The sequence below is a fragment of the Equus przewalskii genome, chromosome 12, assembly GCF_037783145.1.
Source record: "Equus przewalskii isolate Varuska chromosome 12, EquPr2, whole genome shotgun sequence".
In the NCBI taxonomy this organism is placed as follows: Eukaryota; Metazoa; Chordata; class Mammalia; order Perissodactyla; family Equidae; genus Equus; species Equus przewalskii.
In genome coordinates this window covers 42,475,880-42,501,408 of record NC_091842.1, presented here as the reverse complement: position 1 = coordinate 42,501,408, position 25,529 = coordinate 42,475,880, and the positions used below count along the sequence as shown (strand labels likewise).

The following is a 25,529-nucleotide window of genomic DNA, read 5'->3' as shown; positions in this document are numbered from 1 at the left end:
CAAAGGTGGTTCACAGGTGAGCTGCACAGACGCCCCTGAGTGTGTCACAAGGCGCAGCGTTTCTGCTCTGTATGACTCCCATCTTCTGGACAGCGATCCAGCGAGTGTGAACTCGGGGCCAGAGTTCCCCATGGAGAGAAAGAAGTCAGCTCTCACCCAGACCTCCAGTGACTTGGTCTGACCAACATGTAGTGCTAGAATTTTGAGGGGATCTTCTCGTTTTTCACTCCATTGACAAAATCCTTTCAGTTTCTGCCACTAACTGGTAAAGCCAGATAATAAAGTTGACCTATAATCAGAGCTTTTCCCTAAGTGTTCCCTACATATTTTCTCCATTTAAGAAACTCATCTGCTGTTTCCTCCAAGCCTCTCCTCTGCTTATTTCCCCCGCCCCCTCTGTTTTTTAATTTGCAGGTGCTTTTTTCCTCTTGCTTTATTAATTTATTTATTTAAATTTGCAAGTACCCTTGACTAAAGTAATATCTCCTTTGTAAAACTGTCACCCTGGTGAGGTCAAGTAATGCAAGAAGTAGATGTTCTTTGAGTGTGGAAAGCATTTAGCTGGCTGTGCTGAAATAAACAGAAGAGGACCTTCTCCCGCTTTATTCCCTCACAGAGAGCAAACTGTAGTGCCAAGTTCTTCTCAAAATTCTCATATCATACCAAAGCTGTGAGTTTAAGACATGCAGTTAAAACTAAACACAAATTTTACTTAGTTTAAACCAATTTTTAAAATATGCAAACTACCTTTTATTGAAGTGATTAATTTTGAAAATCTGATCTCTTTGGCTCATTGTCTGAAAATTCCCTTAAAAGAATGCTGTAAAATTCAAATTTTAAAAATTAGGGGGACTTTCTTATTAAAGTACCTTGAAATGATCTTTTCTCCAAAAAAATAAAAAAGTTATCAAATTTTAGTTTAAAAAATTAGACCCCCGACTTTCGTGTTATCTTTGGAATTGTCATTTATTTGTTCTGGCAGTTTTTCCTTCTGCCCTTGCTAGAATTTTTATGCTTTCTTTATCCATTAAAAACAATTAGAGTAGGACTTTAAAAAAATGTTTTCTTTTTAATTTTCTGTTCTCTCTGACTCAGTAGACTGTTCTTAGAGACAGAACCCTTGGAGGAAAAGGAGACACCTCTTTCCTTTCTGCATATACTGTAGTATTCCTACCCCCTTGAAATGTTAACGAGCTGCCTGAACTGTTCGATTTTTTATTGTTCTGCCCCATAATCAGAGTTTCCGTTCTGGACGCGATAGCCCTTGTACTCCGAGGACAGGTGTGGCAGCTCCAGTGGCCTTGCACAGACACACCCACCGTAGCTGGGTATCTGTGGTTCCTCATATTTCCTTAGTACCAGGGGAATAATGTTTGAAAAACCATACACAGGGATTATGTGTTCATCTCACTTCAGCTTATCCTTAGAGTCTCTGTTACCTCAATACGTATCATATCGATACATTTTCTTTCTCATCTGTCACATTTTGCTTCATCGTTTTTAGTTTTGTTTTACATGACATTGAGTCAAAAAGTGAACTTTATAGTTAATCATTTCAGAAGCTCCGAATTGATAGGAGAAAATTCCAGCCAATGACTGTCTGAAAATCCTGTGACTCTATTTCTCATTTCTGTCCTCAAGACCACCAGCTTGTTAGAAGTGACACATAAGAACATTGGATGCAAATGAGGTAAAGACAAAACTCTTAACCTCATGCTCTTTTTCCTTTATTATCTTTCCTTCATCTGTTATGTCTTAACAGCTTTTATCTTAATGAAAAGTTCTTAATTCCTTTTTAGTATCTGGAAAGTGTTCATTTAATTTCATATATATGTATACAAATAGGGATTTTGTTTTCCTTTGACGATTTATTGATGTGAACAGCTCCCTAGGGCTCTTGTTCTCTGGACTGCTCACACTGAATTTTCTAGGATAGAGATAGACCTTTTTGTCCCCAGGTTAGACTTTTGAAGCCTCTGTCTTTTTTTTTTTTTTTTATTAATGTTATGATAGATTACAACCTTGTGAGATTTCAGTTGTACATTTATGTTAGTCATGTTGTGGGTACACCACTTCCCCCTCCGTACCCTCCCCCCACCCCCCCTTTTCCCTGGTAACCACCGATCAGATCTCCTTCTCAATATACTAATTTCCACCTATGAGTGGAGTCATATAGAGTTCGTCTTTCTCTGACTGACTTATTTCGCTTAACATAATGCCCTCGAGGTCCATCCACGTTGTTGTGAATGGGCCAATTTTGTCTTTTTTTATGGCTGAGTATGAAGCCTCTGTCTTTTAAGTAGGCATGGTTATTTAAAGCCCATAGGCCTACTGGCTATGGATCTTTCCTATGCTAGCAAATAAGGAATTAATAAAGACACTTGATGTCAGGGATATGGTTCTTTCCAGGTTTATCGTTTGCAGATGCTTCACTGTGGTATTAGAAGCAAAATACTTTTTAAGTTTCTCTTACTCCCTCTTTATGTGGAATTTAACAACAGTAGCTACAATTTGAAACAAGGAGGGGCTAGCCTGGTGGCATAGTGATTAAGTTCGTGTGCTCTACTTCAGCAGCCCAGGGTTCGCGGGTTCAGATCCCAGGCACGGACCTACACACTGCTCATCAAACCATGCTGTGGCAATGTCCCACATACAAAATAGACGAAGATTGGCACAGATGTTAGCTCAGGGACAATCTTCCTCACAAAAAAAAAAAAAAAGAAGAAACTAAAAAGAAAAAACCTGGGAGTTCATAGACATAAAAATTCAGTTTAGGGAGAAAACTCGGGTATTTTATTTTTGAGTCTCTTTGGATCAGGTTGGCACTTTGAGCCACTCCTGTTAATTAGGTTGCAAGCTATGTGCTTCACAATACCCCAGACTCTTAACTTGGAGGGAAGAGGTTTGTCCTTAAGTGGACCACTCAATTCCAGCATTGTCCTCGGTACTCTCCAGAGTGGACATAGAGACCCTGCCCAGCATGCCTGCCAGGACTTCTGAGACTTTTCCTCTGCTGACCCTACTCCTCAAGGCAAGCCAGAGTGAATACGTGCCCTGGGGAGTCTGGAACCTTCTCTGCTCCCAGCAGAAAACAATTTTATATGCTCCTCCCGAATCCTCCAGAAGATCATGTGTTCACCCTGCAGTTTCTCTGCCTGGTAGCCAGCGGGCTGAAAGCACTTTGCTGTTTGAGAAGCAGTTGGGGATGTAAGAGGAAGAGGCTGAGAAACAAAGCCAGGTGGGGAGGCCAGTCGGGGTCAACTTCATCTAAAAAGACTTTCTTCACGCCTTGTTAACTTTGAAAGTTTTCTCGTACCACAGGAGAAAGAGCCCTGAGAAATCCAAGTGCTGTGAAGTTAAAAATACTCTCTTTGGGAGCCCACTCATGTCAGAAACTTTAGGTTAACAGTAGGATTGAGAAAATTTTGGGTTATTAGCTCGCTTTTTTGTTTTAGTTTTTAAATAGCCAAATGGCCTGACTCTAGATGGTTATGAGTATAGATGCTGAAGTGCAGCAGGCACAGTGCTGGCCTGGTTTGCCTGACCTGGACTCCACGAGGATGTTCTCTGGCTCCCAGGTCTCCTGAAGCTTTGGTTAGTGCTCTGGGTCTTTTTGAAACGCAGCAGGCAAGAACATGCATACCTTCTTGCCATGGATCCTCACTCACTACGTCCTTATGTGCAAACGGGGTGAGATGTGAACTGACTGGCCTTGGCTGTGTCACTGTTGGCCTCTGATATTGGACCCATTTTCTGTGACTGAGTAACCAGGGTTCTGGGAAGAGTCCTACCTGGGGATCCTGTTGTCAGCTTAAAAAGCAAATTCGCCACTTATTTTATACCCTCAAAACAAGTTTATTTGGGAATAGCCAAAAGAATTGCAAATGGGGATGTGCATGGATGGCAAACCACAGGCAAATCGGCAGAACAAAGGAAGGGAGCTGCTTTTGTAGAGGAGAAGAGGGAGTAAGGCCGGGCTGTTCTAAAGGGAAATCCCTTGGGGGAGAGTAACAGTTCAGGGTAGCAATGGCTTCTCATTGGCTGAGCTGCAGTGTCTCTCATTGTTTGGGCTGTAGCTTCTCTCATTGGCTGGGCTGTTGCCAAGCAGGGAGAGGAGTCTTCACTCAGTAGTAAAGTAGTTGTACTTCCTGTTGGAGATGCAAGGACCCACCCCCTCTTCTTGTTTGCAGTAATTGACATGTGTGATGGGGTGAGAGCTCCCCCATAAGCCTTCCTGACTCCAGTTTAGTTAAGGTTTCTTTATTAATTGCCACACTGTGAAGCAATATCTGATCAACTTCTTAATTTTCCAGACAGTTTGACCCGTGTTGAGTGTGCACACCCTTTCTGAACAACATTCACGCTGCATAGAGTGTGTTAGGCAGTGAAAGCTCCCATCCCTTTGGGCATTTACATTGGCCAAGTGACCCTTGCTGAATTCTGGCATTTGCTGTGTGCTCGGAGTGTTTTGGGGTATCATTATGCATGAGTTATGCTGGGAGGAACTGCAAGTATCTTTCTTTCCCACAGTGGGAAGGGAGATGATTGCTATGGTGGTTTTCAGAAAGCCGGTAATTGTTTTGAAATAGAGGATTGCAGTGCGTCAGGGCTTGGCCATTCTTTCAGATGTCTTCAAGTTACCACAGAGCTCCACCGTTGTGGACATCCCGCCAAACACAAACAAAGCAAGACACGGAAAGTTCCTGCCTCTGGAACAAAAGAGCTTCAGAAAAGGGTAGCTTTGAGGCTTTACCCAGGGCTGCCTGTGGGGAAGCTGGTTCTTCTTCACGTGGAATGAAGCTCTGACCCCGCCCCTCCTTGTAAAGATTTTCTTTTCTTTTTTGATTTTATTTTTAACTGTTTATTTTGAACTAACTATAGACTCAAGGATGTTATAAAAATTGTCCAGAGCTGTCCGACTGTACTTTGGGCAGCATCCTCGAATAGCACACCTTACGTAACTGTGGCATGTTATCAGAAGCAGGAAATGGACGTTGGCACAGGCAGTTAACTGGACTACAGACCTTCCTCCCGTCGATTTCACCAGTTTTTACATGCACCCATCTAATTGTATGAAGTTTCTTCACAAGTAGATATTTCTGCAACCAGCAGCACGATAAGGATACAGAACTGACCCGTCGTGACAAAGCCCTCCCCGTGCGGCTGCTTTGTACTCCCGCTCCCTCATCGTAACTGCTGCCTAGTTCCTGCACGTTGGAACCACTGCACGCTTCACGGTGGAGCCTGTGTGGTTTGCCATTGGAAACCCAGTGAGGGAGGATTCTAGAGGGAATGAACTGCGGGAGATAATTTATTGTCGTTCCCTGAGGGAGTCAAATAGTGAGGCTGTCATCTCTCTATCTGTTTAACTCAGTTTGTTCTTAGGTAAATAAAGTTGTATTATTTGAGTTGGGTATGTGTCCCGACTCAGTTTTCTCTCATAAAGAATAGAAACCTTCAGAGAAGGATCACAGTATCTTTCACCTATTTGTTAAAAAGTATCTTTAATTTTACTGGCACAAAAGTCTTAGCACTCTATTAATGATTTAAAGGAAAAAAAATAAGGAAAGAAATTTTTCAGAGTCATTTAAATGTCAGTGATTTATACAGAAACAGTAAGTGACAGTCCTTGCTTTTAAAGAGATGACGGCAAGCCAGAGCTGTAAGACCAGTTTTGGGGTTTGACCTCTAGTCATAGAACATCAGGGTTAGAATGTCCTGAGACATTCCTGCCAGGTGGTCCTGTCACCCTGCGCTTGAATCCTCCATTGAAGGCGGATTGTTGCCTCCCCGGGAGGTTCAGTAAGCCTTGGTGCTGTGCTGACTAGGTTCGTTCTTGTTTTAGCTGAAATAGCTTCTTGTGGCTTCTATCCGTTGACCTAGTCCTACTGCCACCCCTTCCGTATGAAGCCTTTCAAATATTTGAAGACATTACAAGGCAGAATTTAATATCTCACTTTTCAGGATTGTTTATTATTGACCCCAATATAAAAATAACCCTCTGAGGTTAGACTTTGCCCGAGGTGAGACCTGTGGCCTTTGGCATTGCTCACAGTGTAATGTAGTGAGGCCTGGGCAACTACGTGGCTCAACCAGCAGGACTAGGAAAGCCCAGATGTAACATTTTCTTCTTACTTCTCTATGTTTAGAAGATGTTTTTCTTTTGGGATAGTTCTGTTTGTTTCTTCCATAGGACTTTGTGCTGTGTGCTTGTTGCTGTCTCCAAACTTCTCTGGGGCCCTGGTGAAGAAAGTGCGTGGGTGGGAGGGGCATTGGTATGTACTTGGAGGGCCTAGCCTGAGGATATTGGCTCATTCACAGAATCAACAATTGGAGGTGCCCCGCCTGTCCTGGGAGAATCCCACTGTGAGTCCTGTGGGCGGCAGGGGCAGTATCCAGGGTGCATGGTGGCAGCAGTGGTGTCCCAACCAGACTGCTTCCATGCCAGGGTATTGCTGTAGGCTTGACCACCTAGCGTCGCTTGACGGCCACCCATTTTCTGAGCGTGGCTCTCTAGTCTTCCCATCAATTCTGGGTACTATCCAGTCTCTTTCCAGCAAATCCCCTTTCTACCTAAATTAGCTAAGGTCTTTTTGGCAAGTAAGAACCTTGACTGATTTATTAGAGGGGCTGGGTCTCGGATGGGACCAAGGTGTCTCAGATGGTAGGTGGTCCTCCAGTCCCAGCCACTCCTCTCGGCTGCACCCTCACCATCAGTGAATTAGATTAGGTAGGGACTCAGTGTTCCTAAATTAAACAGGTACTCCCCTCCCTCCAGAACAGCCAGACATGGCTAGAAAACCAGAAAAAGCTTCATAAATAAGATGGCGTTTACCATGTGCCTTGAGGGATGGGTAGGATTTGAAAGGGAAGGATGTTTTAAGCAGACTTAGACAATGGGAAACTGTTAGAGTTAGGCTTTTCAGGGACACTGAAGGACCTATACAGCCCATGGTGTCTGAGCAACAGTTGTAAGTGTGGCAGGGGAAAACCACCTGAATACAGTTTGTTCATTAATACTCTTTAGACACTTGAAAGGCTTACATGTAGAAAAAGAGATTAGATATATCAATCTTAAACAGCTAGGGCCAGCCCCGTGGCTGAGTGGTTAAGTTCAGCCCCGCTCAGTAGCCCAGGTTCAGTTCCCGGGTGTGGACCTACACTGCTCTGTTAGCGGCCATGCTGCACTGATGGGCCACATGCTGAAAAATAGAAGAAGACCGGCATAGATATTTGCTCAGGGTGAATCTTCCTTAGCAAAAAATAAATGAATAAAAAATAATAAAACAGCCAGTTGTTTTATCAGCAAAATAAGTTTTTTCAGGAATAGCCAAAGAATTACAATTTGGGTTGTGCATGCTATGGTGGACCACAGACAAGTCCAACAAACAATGGAGAGGAACATTATTTTATAGAGAAAAAGGAGGAAATTGGGAGGGGTTGTTTTGAAGGAAAGTCCATTGGAGAAAAGCAGGAGTTCAGGGTGGTGGTCTCTCAGTGGCCGAGTTGCTGGGGTCATTGTCAACTTCCGTTTGGGATGCGTGTGCAATTCTTGCTGTCGTAGATTCTTTCCCGTTGACCCTTCTTTCTGTTGGATCCTGTAATCGACCATCTTCCTGTAATTGAGGGAGAGTGGTACTGCCTGGGAGCTCCCCCTTCTGGTGTCCTGACTCCACTTGAAATGAGGTTTCCCTTTATTAATTTTCATAGATATTATTCCGAAGCACAGAATCTGGATCAGGAGGCAGTTATAGGAGAGCATGTTTTAGTTCAGAATTTGGCAGACTTTCTGACAGCTGGGACTGTGCAGCAATATAAGGTGTTTCAACTTTCTCTTCCTGCGAGTGTTCAAGCTGAGGCGTCACCATCTGCAGGGTTGCAGAAAGCAGTGTTTCCAGACTTCATTCATTTATCACTCAGGAATTTTGCCATATCTGCAGAACAACTATATACTTATTTCTGTTTAATACTTTTCTTTAATCAACTCACTTTTTCTATTTAAATATACTTTAAAATGAAACCTTGGAGGGGCTGAGGGCTTAGAGCTAGAGGACAGAGCACAGAGGAACTGGCAGAACCCAGGGTCCCAGGCCCCCGGCACTTGCTTCCCTCCTCCAGGCCCCCACGGCCTGGGCTGCAGCTCCCGCACCCCTGTACCTCTTGCAGGTGCTGCTGCTGCTCCAGGAAACTGAAACCCTGGCTGGAGAGATCCGTCATTTGACAAAAGAGGTAAACGTACAGGTTCAGGAAGCTGAGCAAACCTCACACAGAATGAACCCAAAGAAAGCCATGGAAAGACAGATTATAATTAAACTTCTAAAAACTAGAAGCAAAGAAGAAAATTTGAAAGCAGCAAGAGAGAATTGACATCTTCCTTATGGGGAAAAACAATTCAAACCACAGCAGATTTCTTGTTGGAAACCATGAAGGCGAGAAGGAAGTGGCATAACGTTTTTCAAGAGCTGGAAGAAAAGAGCCTATCAAACCCTGAATTCTGTACCTGGGAAATTACTCTTCAGGAATGATGGAGAAATAAAGACATTACCAAATGAAGGAAAATTAATTTGTCTCCTGCAGACCTACTCTAAAAGAATGACTAAAGAAAGTTCTTGAAACAGAAAGGAAATGATAAAAGAGGGAATCTTGGAACATTAGGAAGAAAGAACAAGAGAAAAAGCCAAAATATGAGTAAATATAGTAGACTTTCCTTCTCTTGAGTTTTCTGCGTCATGTTTGATGGTTGAAGCAAGAAGTATATTGAACATTGATGTAGCTCTCAACATATGTCAAGAACATAGTTAATACAGTTATGTTACACAGAGGCAGCTAAAAGGGCTTAAAGGGAGGTAAGTTTTCTACACTCTACTCGGACTAACTAGTGAGATGCTGACACCAGTAGATTGTGATAAGTTGTGTGTCTCTTATAATACCCCGAGCAACCACTAAAAAGTCTATGCACTCAGAAACACTCTAAATAAATCAAAGCGCAATTCTAAATAACGTTCAGTAATCCACAGGAAGTCAGGAAAAAGAAAACCAAGAAGCAAAAAACAGGGAACAAAGAGAACAAAAAGGTAGATTAAAGGCCTCACATATTGATAATTTCCTTAGAAGTCTGAAAATAAAAGCCAGATTGGCAGAGTGGATTTAAAAAAGAAACAGGGTCCATATGCTGTCTAAAAGAAAGCTGCTTCAAATAGAATGGTACAGGTGACTCAAAGTAAGAGGACGGGAAAAGATACACCATACAAACATTAATCAAAGGAAGATAAGAATAACCATGTTAGCATCAAGTGGAGTAGACTTCAGAGCAGGAAATCACTCGGGACGGGGTGGGCACTGTGCAGTGATAAAGAGTCAGTGCACACGGAAGTTTCAGCCTAAACGTGTGCAGCCAGCCACAGGGCTGCAGTGTCTTTGAAAACCAAACATCTAACTCCATACAGTTCAGCAGCCTCACTGCTGGGCATTTATCCCAGGGATGTGGAAACCTGTATCCATACAAAACCCCATGTGTGAAGGTTCATAGCAACATCATTTGTTGTTGTTGTTGTTTTTTTTTGAGGAAGATTAGCCCTGAGCTAACATCTGCTGCCAATCCTCCTCTTTTTGCTGAGGAAGACTGGCCCTGAGCTAACATCCGTGCCCATCTTCCTCTACTTTATATGCGGGATGCCTGCCACAGCATGGCTTGACAAGCGGTGCCATATCCACACGCGAGATTAGATCCGGCGAACCCCGGGCCGCCGAAGAAGAACGTGCACACTTAACCGCTGCACCACCAGGCCGGCCCCTGCAACATCATTTGTAATAGCCGAAAACTAGTAACAACCCAGACGGCCTTGGTTAAAGAAACTGGTACATCCATACGGTGGAGTACTACTCAGCAATAAAAAGGAATCAAGTGTTGATACAGCAACAACGTGGAGGGCCCTCAGGGCATTGTGCAGAGTGAAAAAAGCCAATTTCAAGGAGTGTTTATGTTTGCTGTGTGATTCCATTTACATGACATTCTCAAAATGACAAAATTTTAAAAATGGAGAACAGATTGGTGGTTGCCAGTGGTTAGGGACGGTGGGGAGGAGGAGATGGGTGTGACTCTAAAGAGAGAGCACGGGGACATCTTTGTGGTCTTGGGTGGGCCTGTTTCTCGACACACATGAATCCTCGCTTGTGATAAGATGGCCTAGAGCTGTGTGCGCACAGTGTGCTAGTGTCGCTCTCCCGTGGTGGTGTCGTGCTGTAGCTGCTCAGGAGGCTGGGGGGAGAGCGAGACTGGACCTCTCAGGACCATCTTTGCAACTTCCTGTAAATCACTTGTTTCAAAATAAGCAGTTAAGAAGGAAACTTTATCAGTTGTCAGAAGTCTGAGACCATTATCACTTACCATAAATGGAAAGACATCTGTGAAAAATATATCTATTTAACTATTGAAATTAAAATGTTCGTTTGTGTACCACCTAAACTGTCTTGCACACCGCCAGTGGTGTAGGAGCCTTTCTTTGTGATGCCCCCTACGGAGGATATTCCTAAGGTGGTGGGAGGTCACAAGACTTCACTGGAGGACTCCCAGGAGCCTGCAATGCAAGGAGTCTGTGTTCCTTAGTGAAGTTCAGGTTCTCAGGATCTCAAGTATAGACCCTTGACTGCGTGGGCAGCTTCAGACTTGAAACAGTTTTTTCAACAGGACAAGAGGCTGCCAGCGAGACAATGGCTGGAGAAGAGTAGGGGCAACACAGGTTGCCGACGATGAAGATGAAGATGAAGACACTGAAGAAAAGGTGGCGATGAGAAGGGGGCGCCCCCTAAATGACACTCTGAGCCTGGGACTTTATAAACATTGTCTAAAACCTTCCCAACAGCCCTGCAAGACAGACGGTTCCCCACAGACAAATAAAGGAAATGGAGTTTAAAAAGTCCGCAGAGGGGCCGGCTCCGTGGCCAAGCAGTTAAGTTCGCGCGCTCCGCTGCGGTGGCCCAGGGTTCAGATCCTGGGCGTGGACATGGCGCCGCTTGTCAGGCCACGTTGAGGCGGTGTCCCACATCCCACAACTGGAAGGACCTGCAAGTAAGATACACAACTATGTACAAGGTGGGGTTTGGGGAGATAAAGCAGAAAAAAAAAAAAAAAAAGTCCGCAGAAAGCTGCAGAGCTGGAGGTAGAGCTCGCTACCAAACCCACCTTCAAAATCTGCTCTTTTTCACTATCCTGTACCACGTGGACATGGATTTAGGGTTCCTTTATTTTGGTGCTAATATCTTCCTTTTTTTCTTAATGACCAGCGTGGTTTTATTTTTGTCATTGACAACATTCACAACAGTGCAATTGTATTATTACTTTGCTTGATTACCTTAAATATTACTCAAGTGTGCACTAAAAATGTTCACATTTAGGAAAAGTAACACATAGGGGCTGGCCCCGTGGCTGAGTGGTTAAGTTCGCGCGCTCCGCTGCAGGTGGCCCAGTGTTTCGTTGGTTCGAATCCTGGGCGCGGACGTGGCACTGCTCATCAAACCACACTGAGGCAGTGTCCCACATGCCACAACTAGAAGGACCCACAACAAAGAATATACAACTATGTACCAGGGGGCTTTGGGGAGAAAAAGGAAAAAATAAAATAAAATCTTTAAAGAAAAGTAACACATTAAAGCAGCCCTCTGTAAGCATTACCCCTTCTCAGTGTATTTTCCTGCTACGTTTCATACATAAACAGCAGTTTACAAAGTTATAAATAAAACTATCACCTCTCATGGCCTGAACATATATATCGATTCTGGAGCTTGACAAAATGCCCTCTTGATGATTTTGTAACTAACAACATGCGCCATTTGCAGTGTTCACCGTCAGTCAGTGACTTAGCGCCACAAGTTCTTGTTGAGCCCGTTCTGCCAGTGGTAGACCTTGCAGTGCACTTGATAAGGTAGCACGTGTTTAAAGTCAAAATAGTCAAAGACTACGTTTTTAAAACAATGGTAGAGAAGGTTGTTATTTAAATATCACTAAGCTTTATTAAAATCACTTCAGCTTGTCTGAAGAACAAACATGAGAAATGCCACTAACATGTGGACGCTTGTTACTCTCGTTTAAGTGGAAGCTGACAAAGTCTAAAATGTGAGAAACTACGATCAGATTAAATCCACGTTGGTCTTGGGGACAATATTCCATTGAGATTCTGTTACAGGAGCAGAATCAGTACTCCCCTAGATTTTCTAAAATTTATTTAGTTATTTTTTGGTGAGAAAGATTGTCCCTGAGCTAACATGTATGTCCATCTTCCTCCATTTTGTATGTGGGACGCCACCACAATGTGGCTTGATGAGCGTGTGTAGGTCCACTCCTGGGATCCAAATCCCTGAACCCTGGGCTGCCAAAGCAGAGCGTGCAGACTTAACCACTGCGCCACCCGGCCGGCCTCTCTGAAGTTTACTTTGAACCATTACTGTGACTAGTTAAAAGTTTCAGAGTAAAAATAATGACACACAAAAGTGACCTTAGAAAGGCATACTTAACAATTCCTAATTCAGAACACTTGATTATTTAGTTTTTATTTTAAAATGAAATCTTTATTCCTTCAGAAAATGTTAACGTATTTGTTGAAAGACACCTCCTATCTAGTGATTTATTAGGTAAGCACTCAAATTATTTTTATGTAATAGAAGTAAAAATGAATTTTGCATGTTGGTTGCGTTTCATTTTACACACCACATCATTTTTTTAGGCCTTCATTTATAGGATATAAAACTTGGAAAGAAAAACATTCTCAACTGATATTCTCATTAGAGTTCAATGATTCCAACTACAAATGAAATACTAGGCTAAGCTAGGGGCGGCCCTGTGGCCGAGTGGTTGAGTTCACACGCTCTGCTTTGGTGGCCCAGGGTTTCACCGGTTCGGATCCTGGGCGAGGACATGGCACCGCTCATCAAGCCACCACGCTGAGGCAGTGTCCCACATGCCACAACTAGAAGGACCCACAACTAAAAATATACAGCTATGTACCAGGGGGCTTTGGGGAGAAAAAGGAAAAATAAAATCTTTAAAAATACTAGGCTCAGCTAAGATGGAGACGGGGATCTCATTGATGATTTTAAACTAGTTTCTCACAAATTCTTTTTGATCTTAGATCAGGTTATGACCTCTACAAACGTCTTAATGGCTGGTTCAGGTTTAAAAACCAACACTTGCCAGTTGAAATGATGCTTCCCACAAAAATGTTGAGTACAGCGTGCCACCCTGGCCCAGGTCAGCCACAGGGTGTGGTGGGCTCCGCAGGGCTGCCTGGGGCCTGACGGTCCCCCCGCCGAGCTGGGCTGGTTCAGAAGAGGTGCCTCTGAGGGTGGGAGCTGCCTCTTGAAGCCTGTGTCTGTCTTCCCCTTGGCTGTGATGTGTCATGTTTCGTTCCCTGTGCACGTGGGGCACAGCCAGATTGCAGGCGCTGACAGGAAGTGGATTGCTCGCCTGCCCAACCGTGTTCTGATGGCCATTTGGGGAGACTTTTCCCTCTGCTTCTGGACCTCATTGCAGAGATGGGTGGCAGCATGGGGAGGGTTGTTTCCTTCAGCCGGGCTCTCCAGGTGAAAGCCGGTCGTTGTGGAAATGACAGTATTCCCTGTCTTCCTGCCGGAGGATACACCATTTGGTCTGATTTAGCGACGTAAACCACGTAGTAGAGATAAGAGAATAGTTTGAGCTTATTTTCCCTTTAATTTTCAGAGGTCAGATTTATGACTTGGCTATTCCAGTCACATTATAAAACATGCTTTATTCTTGGCAATGCACAGGATGATTCTGGAGGCCCGTAAGAAACTAGTAACGCGCTTCCCTTCTCAAACCTGAGGGCCACAAGAGGAAGGAGATTTATGCTTTCACCTGATTCAAATGTGTCATGTATATCTATTGCTGACTTAAAAAAATAAAAACCCGGGGCCAGCCCAATGGCGCAGTGATTAAGTGCGCGTGTTCTGCTTCGGCGGCCCGGGGTTCACCGGTTCGGATCCCGGGTGCAGACATGGCACCGTGTGGCACACCATGTGTGGCAGCCGTCCCGCATATAAAGTAAAGGAAGATGGGCACGGATGTTAGCTCAGGGCCAGCCTTCCTCAGCAAAAAGAGGAGGACTGGCAGCAGTTAGCTCAGGGCTAAGCTTCCCCCCAAAAAAATTAAATTAAAAAAATAAAAACCCAAGCGTCGTCAGTGATGATTGTTCTGCACTGTCCCTTGTTTAGCTTTAGGGAGCCACGTCACTCAGGGATTCAAAAAATGATTAGGAAATGTGTGATTTGACTTACGAGGTTGGGGCCTGCGTTTGGCTTTACAGTACTTTGCTAGGCTGGCCGAGGATTCGAGAACACCCAGAAGGCAGCCTTAGGCAGCTCGGTGGAGGGGAGAGGCTCTTCCTCCCTCCGCTTTGCTTCCCTCTGGGCTGGCAGTGGGGAGACGGAGTCTCCAGCTCAGGGCCCGGAGGCAGGAGAAGTCATCTGCTGGCGCTACTGGGGCGACCAGGACAAGAGAAGGGCGGACTTCTTGGTCTGCACTTCTCTACGTGGCTGTTCCTTGGAGTCCCCTTGAGAGCCTTAACAGCTGCTCCTGCCCGGGACCCCCACCCGGAGATGCTGATTTAATCGGTCTGGGTTCTAATGTGGAACCGAGGCTGAGAATCATGGCTTAGCTACGTCCTTCTCCCAATGCATTCACAGGCTGCTTGAGATGCATTTCCCCAAGGACTTTACAGTCCCTACACCCTCCTGGGCTTATAAGGGCAGATGCCCTGTCCAGACCTGGTCACCACACGTGCCCGCGGCCGTCCAGCTCTCATGTTGAACATGTCTCCCAGGGCTGCTGCTGCAGCGTGGGTCTGGGAGAAGGGGGTCGTGGCCTGGGCGTGAACACTGTCATTTAGAGCGGATGCCCCTTGTTCCTGCATGGACAGTCTTAGGGTGCTTTCCTGCCGTCGCCTGTAGATGTTCCAGCTTCTGGCAGGTGAGGGCGGCTGCAGCCCAATGTTTTAAAGCTCTTATGTAAGAGAACTTTAAAGACAGAGCTTTTAAAATGAAGAATGTTAGCATTCTGCTATCTCACTTGGTTTTCTTTCCTTTATCAAAGATTCCTTTGTGTGTTTTAAGTATTTGAAACATCCCCTCACTGGGGACATAGTGGCTAGATCTGCTGGGTGAGCAGCTATGTCCCGTCCCTCAGGCCTGATCCAGGTTCTGTCTCTGGCTCCCTAGTTCCCTCTTCCAGACAGCCCGCCTGGCCGCCCCACGTCAGGGGCTGGGGTTCACGGAGGCCCTGCTGGTGAGTCACTGTTCGATCTTCCTGTGTCCAGCTCTTTACCTTCGACAGGCACACCTCCTCTGACTTCCAAGATGTTAAGAACTCATGTCTCAGCACTAAGGAGAACGCACACAGATTTGTTTTCTTTTTAAATAGTGGTAAAATACACATAACACAAAATTTACCATTAGTAACATTTAGTACATTCACGACGTTTTGCAACCATCACCACCATTGTCATCATCCCAGAAGGAAACCCTGCACCCATCATCAGGCACACCCCACCCCCTGCCCCAGCCCCTGGCAACCACTCGTCTGCTTTCTGCCACTGTGGATTTGCCCGTGCTGGGCGTTGCATATAAATGGAGTCATACAGTAGGTAACCTTTCATGTCTGGATTATTTCACTGAGCACAAATGTCTTCAGGATCCATCCACGTTGTAGCGTGTCAGTGCTTACTCCTTTTTATGGCTGCATAATACTCCATTGTGTGGATGGACCACATTGTGTTTATCCATCATCTGTTGATGGCTATTTGGGTTGTCACGACTAACGAAGCTATGAATATTTGTTTACAAGTTTTCGTGTGAGTCTCTGTTTTCAGTTCTCTTGGGTGTATACCTAGAAGTGGAATTGCTGGATCATATGGTATTTCTATGTTTAACTTTCTGAGGACCTGCCAGGCTGTTTTCCACAGCAGCTGCCCCATTTTACATTCCCACCAGCAATGTACATGGCTCCCAGTTTCTCCACGTCCTCACCTACACTTGTCATTCTTCTTTTTTATTAAAGCTACCCTAGTGGATGTATACGCAGGTTTTAAAATGAATTATTTTTATTGAATAATTGGAGAAAAACAGTTAAAGTCAGAAAGTGAAAAGTTTATACAGAAAACAGCAGTCTTGGGGCTGGCCCGGTGGCACGGTGGTTTAGTTCATGAGCTCGCTTCGGTGGCCTGGGGTTCTCAGGTTTGGATCCTGGGTGCGGACCTGGCGCCCACTCATCAAGCCATGCTGTGGAGGCATCCCACAGACAATAATAGAGCAGGACTGGCACGGATGTTAGCTCAGGGGCAACCTTCCTCACCAAAACACCCAGCAGCCTCTCGTCTCTTTCCATCTTCCTCCACCTGTCCCTCAAGAGAGCCACTTCCAGCTCTCAGCTGCTTCTTGGGGTTCTCACCTTCAGTTAACCTCTGGCGTAGCCTCATTTGTCCATTTGAATCTGAACCACTGAGTCCCTTTTTGGGTAGACGAGGATTATAACTCACTCAGACCCATAGGATCCCTTCCCTTCTCTCCTTAGTTAGGACACTGGTTTGGCTGTTGAAAAAGGACTAAGATAACAAGTATCTTGCCTCACACAAGATAGAAGTTTGTTTCGTTCTCACGTAACAGAGTGTAGAACTCAAGGATTGGTGGTGGTGGTTTCCAGCTCTCAGGGACCTGCGCTCCTTCTGTCCTGTGGCATCACCGTCTTCAAAAGTGTTTTCTGTCTTATTTGCCAAGGTGGCTGCTCCAGATTCCCTCCTCACACCCCCCAGGGAGCAGCCGGCAGGAGTGGCGGGAGGGGCACCAGGCAGGGGAGAAGCAGCAGAGGTAGGGGGAGAGCGTGTTCTTGTCCCGCAGGCGGGCTCTGAAGTCGTGGGCAGACTTGTACTCGTCCCCCCTCCTCCATGGGACTTCCGGTATGTTTCATCTTGTTATTAGTGATAATCATCTGGCATCTGAGTGCTGAGTATGTGTCAGACACTGTTATAACTGCTTTGTGTGCACTTGCTAGTTTAATCCTGAGACCGTCCTCTAAAGTCACTGCTGCTTCCCTTTCACAGACATGGACCCGCGGTCCAGGGGCGAGGGCGGGGCTGGGACTGCACAGCCCGCCCTCACGAAGCTTTTGGCTCCAGGGAGGCCCCGTGTGAGGCTGGCTTCAGCCGATTCCCACCGGGGCTGCCCTTTCCATCTATGCTTGAGGCTGCGGAAGGCGGTCAGGCGCCCAGACTTTGAGCCTCGGGGCTTAGTTAATGTTTAGCCTGTGGGTCTAGCAGCAGTAGCCTGGCCCCAGCGTCGCCCTGTGGCTCCCTCAGCTGCCCCAGAGTCCGCAGGCGGAGGCCCCGAATGTAAGGATGAAAAACTTTCCGCCTGCTGGCTCTACGCAACCGATCTGCCTCTGAAGTAAAGACTTCTCAGGTGGAAGCTGTGCCACCCTAAACATTTATTTAGCTTTATTTCCTGGCGGATGGTGCAAGGTCACAGCTGCAGCCAGGCTCCTAAGAGGCTGAAAACAGCAAAGCCCCGGGAGACTGTCTCTGCCGCTTGTTGACTGTGCCCTGTTCTGTTGATGCAGTGACCAGGAGTCAAAGTTGGGGATGTGCGCACGATGACGGACACCAAGGACTTAGAAGCTGAAATCCACCCCTTGAAGAATGAAGACAGGAAGTTGCAGGAGGATCTGGAGAACCGAGCGAAGAAGGAAGACATCCTGACAAGGACGCCTCCGCAGTCCCGCCTCTCCCGCTGCCGGGCGGTGGCGTTTTTCCTTTCGCTGTTCATCTGCCTTCTTGTGGTGTTTGTGGTTTCCTTCATCATCCCGTGTCCAGACCGGCCAGCATCCCAGGGGACGTGGCGGATCCATTACAACACAGCAGGTGCGCCCCCTCCCCAGCGCGGTCTGAGGGGTGGGCGGTGGGGCGGCAGGTGTCCCAGAGTCCAGAGGTGTCTTTGACAGTGAATCACCCCTGAGTGGCCGCCAGTACAGTGTTCACGGTTTTCCTGGACTTTTAGGGATCAGCAGAGCGGCCTCTAAGGAAACATGGAAGGACCACCGTGGGAGCACAGGAAGGGTGGGTTGGGGCAATAAAGGAAAGTGGCCCATTTGGTTCCTTTTCTGAATTAAAAAAGAAATTAATGAAACGGCACAGTGGGCAGAACAGACACAGAGAAGCTGTCGTGAAATGAAGAGTGTGCGGCTGATTTTGTCGTCCAGACCCGGTCTGCTCAGCCAGAGTAAAGCGCACTTTCACTTCTCCCTGACGATGGGCAGCCTGGACCCTGGCCTTCCTGAGAGCTGAGTCAGCCTTTCTCTGGACGCTGGCTTCTGGAGCCGGGGACAGCCCTGCAGTCACCGTGTGGGTGGATGTGAGCGCTCGCGGCCTCGGAGTGCTGCTTTGCATAGACCCAAGGGCTTCTCTGTGGAGTAAAGAGACTTTCTTGTTTCAGCCTCACTCGGGGTCAGTTCTGTTCAGAATTTGGTGCTTAATTTTGAGGGGGAGGAATAATATGTTTCTGTGTTTATTTTTTGCAGCTTTATTGAGGTATAGTTTACATAATATTCACTTGTCTTGAGTATACAGTTCCACGATTTTAGTTAGTTCACAGAGCAGCTATGTAACTGTCACCACAATCCAGTTTTAGAGCATTTCTGTCGTCCCTGTGGGATTCCATCAGTGCCGTCCCCCTCCCCAGCCCTAGGCGGCCACTGGTCTGTCTGTCTTTGTAGACTTGCCTTTTCTGCACGTTTCATGCAAATGAAATCGTATAATACGTATCTTCTGAGTCCAGCTCCTTTCACTCAGCGTGAGCTCGTCCGTGTAGCATACTCCTTCCTGTTTATCACCGACCAGTCTTCCTTTGTAGGGAGAGACCATATTGTTCATCTGTTCACCAGGTGGTGGACATTTAGATGGTCTTCAGGTTTTGACTTTTATTAGTAATACTGCGATGAGCATTTATGTACAGGTCTCACGCGGACGTGTTTTTATCTCTCCTGGGTAGATTGCTAGGAGTGGAATTGTATGTGTAACTTTCTAGGGAGCAGCCGGGCTGTTTTCCACAGCACCAGTGGAGAGAATTCCAGTTCTCCACATCCTTGCTCACACTTGTTACCATCTGTCTTTTTGATTGTAGCCATCCTAGTGCGTGAGAAGTGGTATCTCACTGTGTTTTTAATTTGAATTTCCCTAATGGCTAATGATGTTGAGCATCTCTTCATGTGGTTATTAGCCATTCCTACATCTTCTTTGGTAAATATCTATTCAACTCTTTTGCTCATTTAAAAAATCTGATTATTATTGAATTATTAAAGTTCTTTATATATTCTAGATACAAGTCTTTTATCAGATATATGATTCGCAAATATTTACAACCGGTCTGTGGCTTGTGTTCAAAGGATGTCTTCTGTAGCACCAAAGTTTTAAATTTTGATGAAGTCAAATTTATCAGTTTTTTATTATGGATTGTGCTTTTGGCATAAGAACTCTGCCTAATTTCTTTTTTTTTTAAAGATTGACACCTGAGCTAACATCTGTTGTCCATCTTCTTTTTTCTTCTTCTCCATAAAGTGCCCCAGTACACAGTTGTATATTCTAGGTGTGGGTCCTTCTAGTTGTGGCATGTGGGACGCCACCTCAGCATGGCCTGATGAGCGGTGCCATGTCCGGGCCCAGGATCCGAACCGGCGAAACCCTTGGGCCACCGAAGCAGAGCGCACGAACTTAACCACTCAGCCACTGAACTCTGCCTCATTTAAGGTCATGAAGATCTTTTCCTGTATTTCCTTCTAGAAATGTTATAGTTTTAGCTCTCCTATTTAGGTCTGCAATCCATTTTGAGGTAGTTTTTGTGGCCAGTGGAAGCAAATGGTGGAATTTCTGGAAAGCAGCCCAGCAGCCTCCGTGAGTCTGGGGGAGGGTAGCTCACATGTCAGCACCCACTGGTCCCAACGCTCTTTGTTGAGGACGTTGTCCTTTTGCCGCTGAATCGCCTCGGCTCCTGCTTTGACACTCGATTGACTGTCAATCCTGTTGGGTTTGCCTCTGTCTGTCCTCACACCACATTGTCTTGATTATAGCTTTACGGTGTTTTGAAATAGGGAAGTATAAGTCTGCCGACTTTGTTTTTTTTTTCCTCAAAATGGTTTGGCTCTTTTGGGTCCTTTGCATTTTTATGTAAATTTTAGGATCAACTTGTCAATTTCTGTAAAAAAGCCTTCTGGGGTTTTGATGGAAATTGTGTAGAATCTATAGATTAGTTTGGGTAAAATGCCATCTTAACAATTAATCTTCCAGTCCGTGTAAATGGAGTATATCTCCATTTATTCAGATCTTTAATTTCTCTTAACAATGTTTTATAGTGTTCCATGGACAAGTCTTGCACTTCTTTTGTTAAATTTATTCCAAAATGTTCTGTCTGATGCTACTGTGAAGGGAATTGTTTTGTGAACTTAATTTTCAGGTTGCTCATTGATAGTATGTAGAAATACTACTGGTTATTATATTAATCTTTCATCTTGTGACCTTGTTGAACTCATTAATGAGACTGGTAGGTTTATGTGTATGTTCTTTTTTTCCCCCCAGTTATTTTATAGAGGTCATAGTGCTTTATAACGTTGTGTAATTTCAGGTGTACATTATTATTTATCAGTTTCTGTATAGAGAGCATTGTGCTCACCACCAGTAGTCTAGTTTTTATCCATCACCATGCATATGTGCCCCTTTACCCCTTGTGCCCACCCCCAACCCCCTTCCCCTCTGGTAATCGCTGATCTGTTCTCTTTATCCATGTGTTTGTTTATCTTCCACGTATGAGTGAAATCATAGGCTGTTTGTCTTTCTCTGTCTGGCTTATTTCACTTAACGTCACACCCTCAAGCTCTATCCATGTTGTCACATATAGGACGATTTGTCTTTTTGATGGCTGAGTAGTATTCCATTGTGTGTGTGTGTGTGTGTGTGTGTGTGTGTGTGTGTGTGTGTGTATATATACCACATCTTTATCCAGTCATTTTGGCTATCGTGCGTAATGCTGCAATAAACATAGGGATGCATAAGTCTCTTTGAAGTGTTGATTTCATGTTCTTTAAATAAATGCCCAAGAGTGAGATAACTGGATTGTATGGTATTTCTATTTTTTATTTTTTGAGAAATCTCCATACTGTTTTCCATAGTGGCTGCACCAGTTTGCATTCCCACCAGCAGTGTATAAGGGTTCCATTTTCTCCACGTCCTCTCCAACATTTGTTATTTTTTGTCTTGGTAATTATAGCCATTCTGACAGGTGTAAGGCGATATCTCATTGTAGTTTTGATTTGCATTTCCTTAATAATTAGTGATGTTGAACCTCTTTTCATGTGTCTGTCACCATCTGTGTATCTTCTTTGGAAAAATGTCTCTTCATATCCTCTCCCTATTTTTTGATCGGGTTGTTCACTTTTTTGTTGAGTTTTGTAAGTTCCTTATGTATTTTATTTCCAGAACTTCTAATCGTCTCAGACAGAAACTCTGTACTCAGCAGACAGTAACTCCCCATTCCTCCCCGCTCTCCATCCTGTAGGAACCTCCAATCTACTCTCTGTCTCTATGAATTTTCCAACTCTAGGGACCTCATAGTAGTAGAATCATATCATATTTGTCCTTTTGTGTCTGGCCAATTTCACTGAGCATAAGTTTCCTCAAGTTTCATCTATGTTGTAGCATATGTCAGAATTTCCTTCCTTTTTATGGGCAAATAATATTCCATTGTATGGCTGGACCACATTTTGTTTGTCCATTCTTCTGTTGATGGACACTTGGGTTGTTTCCACCTTTTGGCTGCTGTGAATAATGCTGCTGTGAACACGGGTGTGCAAGTGCTTAGTTGAACCCCTGCTCTCACTTATTTCGGGTGTTTCCCCAAAGAATGAAATTGCTGCGTCACATGCTAATTCTGTGTTTAACTTTTGAGAAACTGCTGGACTGTTTTCCACAGGGGCTGCACCGTCTTATGTTCCCACCAGCAAAGCACAGGGCTCCAGTTTCTCCAGCTCTTGTTTTCTCTCTCTCTGTTTTTAGATAACAGCTGTCTGAACAAGTGTGAAATGGTGTCTTGTTATGGTTTCGATTTGCTTTTCCCTCATTACTAGTGAGTGTTCATGTGCTTATGGTCATTTGTATATCTTCCTAGAAGAAATGTCTATACAAGTCCTTTGCCCATTTTTCACTTGGGTTTTCTTTTTTGTTGTTGAGTTGTAGGAGTTCTTTATATATTCTGGATATTAATTTTTTATCAGATAGATGATTTGCGAGTATTTTCTTTTAATCTGTGGATTGTCTTTTCACTCTCTCTCTTTTTTCTTCTTCTTCTTCTCCCCAAAGCGCCCCCCTAGTACATAGTTGTGTATTCTAGTTGTAGGTCCTTCTGGCTCTGCTATGTGGGACACCACCTCAGCATGGCCTGATGAGCGGTACCATGTCTGTGCCCAGGATTTGAAGTGGCGAAACCCTAGGCCCCTGAAGTAGAGCACATGAACTTAACCACTCAGCCACGAGGCTGGCCCCTCATTCTCTTGGTAGTGTCCTTAATGCACAAAAGTTCTTAATTTTGAAGTCCAATTTATCTATTTTTTGTTGCCTATGCTTTTGGTGTCATATTAAAAAAATCATCTCCAAAATCAATGTCATGAAGATTTTTCCTTATGTTTTTTCTTTTGTAGTTTGAGCTCTTTTGTTTGTTTGTTTGTTTGTTTTCCCACTGGGAAATCTTTATTTTATTAATTTTTCTTTTGGTGAGGAAGATTGGCCCTGAGCTAACATCTGTGCCGATCTTCCTCTACTTTTGTATGTGGGATGCTGCCACAGCATGGAGTAATGAGTAGTGTGTAGATCTGCACCCGGGATCTGAACCGGCGAACCCTGGGCTGCTGAAGTGGAGTGTGCAAACTTAACCACTACACCACCAGGCTGGCCCCAATATAGTTTTAGCTCTAAAGTTTAGGTCTTTGATCCATTTTGAGTTCATTTTTATGTATGGTGTGAGGTAAGGGGCCAACTTCATTCTTTTGTTGTTTCATTTTAAAGCATATAGTTTGTCATTTGAGTCCTTGAATGAAAGGAAGGAGTAGACCTTACGAGTATGGAATGTGGACTCCAGATCCCAAGCGGATGTAGGGGAGGGTCCCTTCCTGAAGAGAAGTTTCAGAACATCCGTGTGTGACACTGTCCCTCCCTAAAGCTCACACGTGGCACCTGCGCCCGTCGTGCTCATGCGGCCTTGCTGGTGCGGCAGAGCATGGGGACTGCTCGTCCTGGTGAGGCAGAAGCCACAGGTCCTGTGCTGGTGATCTCATGGGGGCGGATGCTCACTGCCACGGAGCCCCACGGAGCAGAGAAACAGGTGGTGTCCAACGTGGCCTGGCCTTCGCAGCGGACACGGCCCGAGGAACGTAGTATGTGGTTTTCTTTTTCAGTCACGTACGACTTTCTGGCTACAGAAGATGTAAACAGAGACAGGATCCAAGATGTTCTCTTTCTTTATAAAAGTACCAACAGCAGCAACAGTTTCATCAACCGATCCTGTGCCGATGAAGGTAATTTTGTTTTTATCTGGAAAAGGAGGGGTGGGAGGAGGAATCCTCTCACTCTGCAGTATCTGGGGAGCACTGGTGGAATTTCTGGGAACTGTCACATTGCCCTTCCTTCCTAGCAGGACTAGAAAGAGACAAGGAGACAGGCTCTGGTCTAGGCACCCAGGTGGCTGCTGACCCCTGTGGGGTGAACACCAGGGCACCCATGAGTCTGGGGGTCAAGGGCCCAGGGACAAAGGGAAGGAGCCCAGGCGGTGGGGCTGTGGCCGGGAGCAGGGTGCGCACCTGGCCCACAGAGTTGGGTCTCCCCCTGCAGGCTTTTCCTCTCCCTGCACCTTTGTGGCTGCAGTGTCAGGGGCCAACGGCAGCGTGCTCTGGGAGAGACCCGCAGCCCAGGACGGGGCTCTGGTGGAGTGCGCCGTCCCCCAGCCGAGGGACAGCGGGGCATCTTCTGCCTGCATCCTCGTGGGCAGACCCAGTTCTTTGATCGCAGTCAACTCGTTCACAGGTAGGCCACTTCTCTCTGTGGCTTCACCTGGGCCTCACGCCGGGGGTCCAAGGCCACGATGCTCTGAGAAGGGTCAGCCCGTGACAGCAGGGGTGGCGTGACTGGATGGGAAGGGAGATTACAGGGGTGGGAGGTAACTCCCACACAAGGTATCATATGCCTCGGCTACTCTGACATGTCACACTCCACGGTGTCTTGTCACCTCCGGTTTAAATCCTGCTCATGGGTCACAGCAGAGCACCTGCTGGGGGTTAGCAGAGGTGAGGAGGAGCTGAGCTGCCACTGGCTCCCGGGCGGTACATGGGGCAGCCAGAGCGAGCCAGGCCGTGCCTCCGCATCGAGCCCACCAGGGCAGCCAGGACCTGTCCGTGCCATGGATTTGCAGGCGCTTAGTGTAACAGGCATGTTTAGGCACTGAGCGATGGCCCCTCGTAGCTTACCAAGGTCCTAAGGAATTTGGTGAGTGTTAGCATTTCCCTTACCAGTTATGGTTTCAAGGATAGAGAGGAAAATGAAGAGCAGGCTGGAAATATTTTAAGAGGAGAGGACTCCAGTTAAAAAAGATGTGGGCAAGATTATATCTGGGTGAGGACCTGTGGTCCCTCGGTCCCACCATGAGCATGCACTTCACTCTCTCCCTCCCATGTGCGGGGCACGGGGAAAGGCCCTTGTGGAGGCAGGGGGTCCACCTGTGACCCCAGCAGGAGACGGGGTCCTGAGAGGCCTCAGGAGGTAGCAATCAGGCCCTGTCCCTCCGGGTGGGGAGCGTCGGCCCTAAGATGTTCTAGAGCCGAATGTCAGAAAATGCAGACAAGCCGGAAAGGAGGGGACTCTGTGGCTCCCAGCGTCGCTGGCCCAGCTGGAGCGCCAGCACCGTGAATCAGTGTTCAGCGGGTGTGGCCTGCACCTGCCAGGAGCCTCCCACTGGTGCTGGTTGTGTGTCTGAGCGCGGGGAAGGGGCTGCACCCACAGGCAGTGACACTGCACTTGGCTTTAGGGGAAACACTGTGGAGCCGTCCCAGCAGCTTCGGTGGGAATGCTTCTGTGCTGCGCCCTCTGCTCCAGGTGCCCGACGTTGACGCCGATGGTGCCCCTGACCTGCTGGTTCTCACCCGGGAGGACGGGGAGGTAGGGCTCCTCCCGAGTCCCCACAGCCTCCTCTGCCTCCAGTCCACTACCACTTCCCAGCAGAGTTTGGGTCTGACCACCTCTCCGGGGACGCGCCCAGGGCCCTGCGCCCCTGGCATCTGCAGACTCAGCACGCTGGGAGGCTCTGTCCCTGCCCGCAGCTTCCGGCCGCCCCAAGAGCAGGGAGCGGGGAGTGCCTCTCATGGGTGCCATGCGGCGCTGGGGTGAAGCTCCACGGATGGAGGGCTCCGCGGGCTGAGATGGGGCTGCCCGCGTCTCCCA

The 25,529-nt window shown here is 46.3% G+C and overlaps 1 protein-coding gene across 5 annotated transcripts in view; it reads left to right on the top strand.

The window, feature by feature from the left end:
- FAM234A (family with sequence similarity 234 member A) overlaps nt 1–25,529 on the top strand; it is a 34,107-nt gene that overhangs the window by 4,871 nt on the left and 3,707 nt on the right. For 2 of the 5 annotated variants that reach the window (XM_008538404.2, XM_008538408.2), the window contains exons 2-5: nt 17,621–17,921; nt 23,495–23,614; nt 23,928–24,119; nt 25,117–25,247. In XM_008538404.2, the coding sequence (XP_008536626.2) occupies nt 17,654–17,921; nt 23,495–23,614; nt 23,928–24,119; nt 25,117–25,247 (711 nt within the window). In that variant the 5' untranslated portion in view covers nt 17,621–17,653. Of the gene's footprint in view, nt 1–8,166; nt 8,847–17,059; nt 17,394–17,620; nt 17,922–23,494; nt 23,615–23,927; nt 24,120–25,116; nt 25,248–25,529 lie in introns of those variants that run through there. The other 3 variants (XM_070568885.1, XM_008538406.2, XM_070568886.1) reach the window with 3 other exon arrangements.